The sequence below is a fragment of the Otolemur garnettii genome, unplaced genomic scaffold (assembly GCF_000181295.1).
Source record: "Otolemur garnettii isolate 467f Iridium unplaced genomic scaffold, OtoGar3 scaffold00211, whole genome shotgun sequence".
NCBI classification, from domain to species: domain Eukaryota; kingdom Metazoa; phylum Chordata; class Mammalia; order Primates; family Galagidae; genus Otolemur; species Otolemur garnettii.
Window position 1 is genome coordinate 1816510 of NW_003852606.1, and position 7844 is coordinate 1824353.

General features: G+C 49.2%; 1 protein-coding gene and 1 long non-coding RNA gene across 10 annotated transcripts in view; one reads left to right on the forward strand and one right to left on the reverse strand.

Moving 5' to 3' along the window:
* Positions 1-7844, forward strand: part of BCAT2 (branched chain amino acid transaminase 2) — a 19895-nt gene that overhangs the window by 4234 nt on the left and 7817 nt on the right. For 4 of the 9 annotated variants that reach the window (XM_012812551.2, XM_012812550.2, XM_003801513.3 and 1 more), the window contains exons 2-3: positions 2933-3004; positions 3216-3419. In XM_012812551.2, coding sequence (XP_012668005.1) covers positions 2933-3004; positions 3216-3419 — 276 coding nt within the window. Of the gene's footprint in view, positions 1-2645; positions 2854-2932; positions 3420-7844 lie in introns of those variants that run through there. The other 5 variants (XM_023507890.1, XM_012812553.2, XM_023507892.1 and 2 more) reach the window with 4 other exon arrangements.
* The window catches only part of LOC111722053, a 12884-nt gene that overhangs the window by 2205 nt on the left and 2835 nt on the right, over positions 1-7844 (reverse strand). The window contains exons 2-3 of the long non-coding RNA XR_002770999.1: positions 2491-2597; positions 788-865 (exon numbers count right to left, since the gene is read on the reverse strand). This is a non-coding gene — a long non-coding RNA (uncharacterized LOC111722053). The remainder of the gene's footprint in view (positions 1-787; positions 866-2490; positions 2598-7844) is intronic.

Here is a 7844-nt window from a genome sequence, read left to right on the forward strand (position 1 = left end):
TGCCACCTTAGGTGTATGTGGCTGGCGCCTTAGCCACTTCAGCCACAGGCGCTGAGCCTGAAGTCTGGTCTTTATCTACCTCCTTTTTCCTCCTTCTCTGTCTCATAGCTTCTCCTTATCCTGTGTTCAGTATTTTTTTCTTGATTTCTCCAGGGATTATTCTTTGCTTGAGTGCATCTCTGTTTCTTGTCTCAGTTGTTCTTTTTATGATCACATCTATTTTGGCATTTCTTGGCCTCAGTTTCTATTCTTTCCTGTGTACGTTCCCCATTTCTGTGTTTCTTTTCCTCTTCCCTCTTTTTTTTTTGTTTTTTGAGACAGAGTCTCAAGCTGTTGCCCTGGATAGAGTGCTGTGGCATCATAGCTCACACAACCTCCAACTCTTGGGCTCAAGCGATCCTCTTGCCTCAGTTTTTCTATTTTTAGTAGAGACGGGGTCTTGCTTTTGCTCACGCTGGTCTGGAACGCCTAAGCTTAAGCAATCCACCCGCTTCGGCCTACCAGAGTGCCTCTTCCCTCTCTTATCTTTTATTTGTCTTCATCTTGGGTCCCTCTAAGGGCTGCTCTCCTGCCCACAGGCTGGCTGTCCCTACTCTGTGTCCATCCTCTCTCCATACTGTGTGTGTCCAGTCCCCTCCCTGGCAGAAGCGTGGAGGTAGAGCTATATGGGCTACATGTCGCCACCTAGAGGCTCTTCAGGGACCCACACTCTGATCAACCCGGAAGCCCTAGAACCCCACACAGTCTGACCACACTGGAGCCAGCTGTGGGTTTCCCCAAGACTCACCTGCTGACCCATGACTGGTGTCATTCATATCCATTCTCACTTATTGGTGCCAGCTCATCCAGCTGTTTCCCTGCAGGGCTGGGGACAGAGGCATTGTGAGGTCAAAGATCACTAAGGAGGAACCCCCCTAAGGCCTAAGGAGGGGAGGTCTCTCCCCTCCTCCTCTCAGGGACAGCCAGGAGAGAAATGTGCATCTGAGACCTGTCCAGTGATGACTGGGTGGCCCCTAAGTTCTCCATGTGGCTGCTTCTCAGCCCCTGGTACCTAAAGGGAGTTGGAGTCACTGCCAAAGTGGTGCCCAAGGTATGGGCACAAAAGAATAAGCACTAGGCCAGGCGCCGTGGCTCATGCCTGGAATCCCTGCACTCTAGGAGGCCCGGGCAGATGGAGTGTCGGACTCAGGAGTTCCAGACCAGCCTGAGCAAGAGTGAGGCCTTGTCTCTAAAAATAGCCAGGTGTTGTGGCAGGCGCCTATAGTCCCACCTACTTTGGAGGCTGAGGCAAGAGGATCATTTGAGCCTAAGAGTTTGAGGTTGCTGTGAACTATGACCTTGCAGGACTCTACCAAGGGCAACAAAGTGAGACTCTGTTTAAAAAAAAAAAAGAAGAAGAAGCCCTAGACTCCTGGGCCTGAGGGAGGAGTGGTAGGGGGCCTGGACTTCTGAGTCCTGCAGTCCCCTACTTCTGGGCCACCGACCAGTATGGTCTGTGGTATGTTAGGAATCTGGCCAATAGCAGGTGAATGGTGGGCGAGCAAGCAAAGCCTTATTTGCTTTTATAGCTGCTCCTCTTTGCTCCCATCACCACCTGAGCTCTCTCTCCCTCATATCACATCAGTGGTGGCATTAGATTCTCATAGGAGCTTGAACCCTACTGTAAACCATGCATGTGAGGGACCTAGTTGTGTACTCCTTATGAGAATCTCATGCACCCCATTCACATCTGTGGAAAAATTGTCTGCTATGAAACTGGTCTTTGGGCTTGGTGCCTGTAGCTCAGTGGTTAGGCAGGTGGGTTCAAACCCGGCCCACGTCTGCTAAACAACAATGACAACGGCAACAAAAAAATAGCCAGGCATTGTGGTGGGTGCCTGTAGTCCTAGCTACTTGGGAGGGAGCCTGAGCCAAGAGAATCTCTTAAGCCCAAGAGTTTGAGGTTGCTGTGAGCTGTGACACCATAGCACTCTACCAAGGGTGACATATAGAAAGGCTGTCTCAAAAAAAAAAAAAAAAAAGACTCAGTGCCTGTAGCACAATGGTTACAGCACCAGCCACATATACCCTAAAACAACAATGACAACTGCAACAAAAAATAGCTGGGCATTGTGGCAGGCGCCTGTAGTCCCAACTACTTGGGAGGCTGAGGTAAGAGAATCGCTTAAGCCCAAGATTTGGAGGTTGCTGTGAGCTGTGACACCACAGTACTCTACCATAAGGGTGACATAGTGAGACTCTGTCTCAAAAAAAAAAAAAAGAAAGAAAGAAAGAAACCAGTTTTTGATACCAAAAAGGTTGGGGACCACTGCACTGGGTCTCTGGCCTGGATCCCTGTCTTGAGTGGGGAGGAGGCTGGGTGGGGAGGCTCCCGGAACCCTGGGTCCAAGGGAGGAGGGGCTGGGTGTTCCTGGAACCCTGGGTCTGTGCGAGGAATGCCCGGGGGCCTAGATGTTGAGTCCTTGGGAAAATGTCCTGTGTGTCCCTTACCTTTCTAAGGCTTTTCAGGGGTTGGGTCCTGGGAGGTCTTCACTTATCTGTGCACCTTCCCTGTCGTCTTCTCATCTGAGCTTATCTCAGGGCTGGGGCCAAAGTTCCTGATCAGGTAGGAGGTGCTTGTATTTGACTTTGCCCAGCACGGAGTGGGAGGTGGGGGGTGGGGACCTACTGACCCAGCTCTTTCCAAGGACAGCCCTCAGCCCTCATGTTGTAGGAGGAGCTCATGGCCTGCTTCAGGAATTCCCTCCAGTATAGGGTGATCAGACAGGAGAGGGACTTGGCCAGGGCTACATGCCTGGTCTAGAATGCACTGGGATTGAGGTAGAGTAGGCCAGAGGGACCTAAGTGCAAGAGGTAGGAGACCGGGTGCCAGGGACCCTACTCTTTCTCACTGCTGCCCTCATCACCTTTCTTGCTTCTCTCCTCACCCCAGATATGGGCCCGGAAACTTCTCCCTTTCCCTTGGCGTCTGTGTGCTCCCAGGAGATATGCCTTCAATTTCAAGGTGAAAGGAGGGGACTATATGTTTGCATCTGAGGGAGGAGGGGGGCCTGCAGATTGGATATCTCCAAAAGGTCCACAGCCCAGAGCTGAAGGTGGGTAGCAGTGGGAGGCCTCATAGCTTGCTCACAGCTAAAAGGAAAGAGAACTGCATATCACAGTTTGGGAGGCTGTGGCCAAATTACTGGATGGCCAGGTTCCTTGTCTTTTCTCAGGCTGCTGACCTGCAACTGGAAATGACGCAGAAGCCTATTAAGAAGCCGGATGCCAGGGAGCCCCTGGTGTTTGGGAAGATATTCACCGACCACATGCTGATGGTGGAATGGAGCCAGAAGAAGGGCTGGGGCCAGCCCCGAATCCAGCCCTTCCAGAACCTCACACTGCACCCAGCCTCTTCCAGCCTCCACTATTCCCTGCAGGTGGCATGGTGGCCAATCTATGTCCTCTATTCTTGTCCTCATCTCTTCCTCCTTGCTGTGTCTCTAGCCAGGTGTACCTCCCTGTGTTTGCTTTTTGCATGTGTCTTTCTGTATATTCATCATCTCTTTTCTGAGGCTTCCTATGCCCCAGGCCTCATGCTGGGTGATGCTGGGCCTCTGAGATGGGCAAATCTAGTTCCTTCACTTTGCTTGTAACTTAGTGTCATTTGTGCTCTGATAAAGAACAGAGAGGCCCCTCAAGTTTTTTTAAAACTTGAAAGAAAGCCGGGGCCTCTCCTAGGAAAGAGGGGAGCTTAGGATGTTAGAGAAAGGGGACAGCTTACACATAGTTCCCAGTGGGAAAAGTTCCTGGCACTTTTGGGAGGAACTGTGTGGTAGGATCATGGTGGAGGAGACTGAAGATGTAGTCAGTGCCACAGAGGATCTGAAGGGGCTGGGGTCTTGTACAAGGGCACTGGGAGCAATGCAAGGCTCTGAGTAGGGGAGGGCCAGGGTGGGGATGGACAGGAGCAGACAGGGCAAAGCGATTCAGGGACACAAGAGACTGGCTGAATAGGTGAGGGAAGACAAGGGAGAGGCCGAGGATGAGACCCAGAAGTCTAGCTAGGTGACCAGTTAGACTGTTTGTGGGTGAGATGGAGCAGGTTTATAGTACCTGGTGAACATGAGAGGCCTGTGACATCCCTAGGAGAGAGATCCATGAGGCAATTGGCTTATGACTTAAAGCTATGGCTGAAGGCAAAAGTCTGGCTGAAGGCAAAAGTCTGCCTGAGGAGACTGTAGTTGAGACAAGATTTGGATGAGTGTTTTATAGGTCAGGCCGGTTTGCAGTTTGGGTATTTTTTGTTTGTTTTTTTGTTTGTTTGAGACAGAGCCTCAAGCTGTCGCTCTGGGTAGAGTGCCGTGGCATCACAGCTCACAGCAACCTCCAACTCTTGGGCTTAAGCGATTCTGTTGCCTCAGCCTCCCAAGTAGCTGGGACTATAGGTACCTGCCACAATGCCCAGCTATTTTTTTTTTTTTTTTGAGACAGAGCCTCAAGCTGTCACCCTGGGTAGAGTACTGTGGCATCACAGCTCACAGCAACCTCCAACTTCTGGGTTCAAGCCATTCTCCTGTCTCTGCCTCCCAAGTAGCTGGGATTACAGGCGCCTGCCACACACCTGGCTATTTTTTGGTTGCAGCCATCATTGTTGTTTGGGGCTTGGGCTGGATTTGAACTCGCCAGCTCAGGTGTATGTGGCTGGCGCCTTAGCCGCTTGAGCCACAGGCATCAAGCCAGCTAATTTTATTATTGTTGTCATCATTGTTTAGCTGTCCTGGGCCGGGTTCGAACCCACCAGCCTCAGTTTATGTGGCTGGCGCCCTACCCACTGAGTTATGGGTGCTGCCCTGATCACCTCTTGTAATTGCAAAAGTCAAATATGATTTGAGTATTACAATTTTAATTTTGAGACAGAGCCTCACTCCCTTGCCCACACTAGAGTGCCATGGCATCTTCATAGCTCATAGCAACCTCAAACTCCTGGGCTCAAGCAATCCTTCTGGCTTAGCCTGCCCCCCAAATAGCTGAGACTATAGGCGCCCACCACAAGGCACAGCTATTTTGTTGTTGTTGTAGTTGTCTTTCTTGTTCGGCAGTCCCGGGCAAGGTTCAAACCCGCCAGCCTTGGTGTATTTCACAGGCTACCTACCTACTGAACTATGGGCGCTGTCCTTGAGACTGTTTCTCATTCTGTTGCCCAGGGTAGAATGCCCTGCTGTCATAGCTCACAGCAATTTCTAACTCAGGCGTCCTCAAACAATGGCTCACGGGCCACATGCAGCCCGCCTAGGAGATTTATCTGGCCCACCAGATATTTTTGCCACCGCTGCCTGTCCTGCTTAGCAGCCCACTCGTCCTGGGGCCAGAAGTCTGGCCCTCCAACGGTCTGAGGGACAGTGATCTGGCCCTCTGTTTAAAAAGTTTGAGGACCCCTGCTCTAACTCCTGGACTCAAGCAAGCCTCTTGGGAAGCTGGGACTACAAGGTGCCTGCCACAACACCCAGCTACTTTTTCTATTTTCAGTAGAGACAGGGTTAGCTCTTGCTCAGGCTGGTATTAAACTCATGAGATCAAGTGATCCACCTGCCTCAGCTTCCCAGAGTACTAGGATTAGGGTGTGAGCCACTGCACCCAGCCTATCCACTAGATTCTTGTGTGCAAAATTGTTCAGCACACAACTAGAAACAACTTAGTTGTTAAAATTTTATTTGGTGTGTTTTTAAATTTAAAACACCTTTTAAATAAATTGGACATAGGGCTGTGTTCAGTGGCTCATGCCTGTAATCCTAGCACTCTGGGAGGCTGAGGCAGGTGGATTGCTTGAACTCCTGAATTCAAGACTGGCCTGAGCAAGAGTGAGACCCCATCTCTAAAATTAGCCGAGCATTCAGCTCAGTGCCTGTAGCTCAAGTGGCTAGGGCGCCAGCCACATACACCAGAGCTGTCAGGTTTGAATCCAGCCCGGGCCCAGCAGACAACAATGACAACTGCAACCAAAAAATGGCCGAGTGTTGTGGCAGGCACCTATAGTCCCAGCTACTGGGGAGGCTGAGGCAGGAAAATCACTTGAGTCCAAGAATTCAAGGTTGCTGTGAGCTATGATGACATGGTACCCTGGGCAACAGCTTGAGACTTTGTCTCAGAAAAAAATAAATAAATAAAAATAGTCAGGTGTGGTGCCTGTAGCCCTAGCTACTTGGGAAGCTGAGGCAAGAGAATCACTTGAGCCCAAGAGTTGGAGGTTGCTGTGAGCTGTGATGCCGTGGCTCTCTACTGGGGGTGACAAAGTGAGACTCTGTCTCAAAAAATAAATAAAACAATAAATTGGACATATATTTACACAGTTCAAAATTCTATATGTACAAAAGGAACTATCCCTCCTCAGACTCCGCCACCTGCTTGCAGCCCCAGAAGCAGCCCTGTCACCGGTTCCTATGTTCTTCCAGTGCTCTGCTTTCTGGATATCAGCACTGATATGTATGATCCTTTCACCTCATTCTTTCTTCACAAAGGGTACCGTACGCTCCACTGACTTTCCTCATGCTCTCTTCCTTCAAAGTATTTTGTATATACTTCTGTAAGCAGCCCTAAAAGAGCTTTTCCCATCTTTTGGTATATTCTTCTGTAGCAGCTCTAAAAGAGCTTTTCCATCTTTAGTTTTGCATCTTATTGTTACCCTACCAATACCCCTCACGAGGCAATCTCCCTGTTGTTGGACACTTAGGTTGTTCCTAGTTGTATGCGACTATGAGCAATTCTGCACTAAAGAATCTAGCTCACTCATACTTTCTTTAGGTACAAGTGTATCTCTCTGCCCAATTTCCGGCACTGCTGGGTCAAAGGATATGTAAGGTTGTAATTTTGGTAGGTATTGCCACATTGACCTCCATAGAATCCTGTCAGTTTCCACACCCACCAGCAGAGCCTGTTCCCTCATACTTGAGACAACTCTTGTCAAAGTTTTAGATCTTTCCCAGTCTCTTAAATGGTTTTAAATGTACCTCAAAGTAATTTTCTTACTACCAATGAATGGAGTTGGCCATGTCCTCACAAGCTTAAGAGATATTTATGTTTCTTTTTTTCTTTTCTTTTCTCTCTCTCTCTTTTTTTTTTTTTGAGACAGATTCTTTTTTTTTTTTTTTTTTTTAGAGATAGAGTCTCACTTTGTTGCCCTCTGTAGACTGCTGTGGCATCACAGCTCACAGCAACCTCCAGCTCTTGGGCTTCCAATGGTTCTCAAACTTCCTAAGGCCGTGGCCCTTTAATACAGTTCCTGTGGGTCACGGCCCACAGGTTAAGAACCACTGGCTTAGGCAAGTCTCTTGCCTCAGCCTCCTAAGTAGCTAAGCTGAGATTACAGGTGTGTGCCACAACACTGGCTATTTTTTTGTTGCAGTTTGGCTGGGGCTGGGTTCAAACCCACCACCCTTGGTATATGGGGCAGGCACCCTACTCACTGAGCCACAGGCACTGCTCTTGAGACAGATTCTTACTCTGTCACCCTGGGTAGAGTGCCATGGCATAATAGCTGACAGCAACTTCAAACTCTTGGGCTCAAGCAATCCTCTTGCTTTAGCCTCCTCCGAGTATCTAGTACTATAGGTGCCTGCCATAATGCCTGGATAGTTTTTCTATTTTTAGTAGAGATCGGATCTGACTCTTGCTCAGGATGGTGTCAAATTCCTGACCTCAAGCAATCCACCTGCCTCAGCCTCCCAGAGTGCTAAGATTATAGGAGTGAGCCATTACGCCTGCCTTCATGGAATTTTTTAACTGATAAAGCAGGGTGCTGGGGGAGTCAGGTGTCTATTCTACTTTTATGTTTGAATTTTCCCATAGAACCTTAAAAAACAACATTT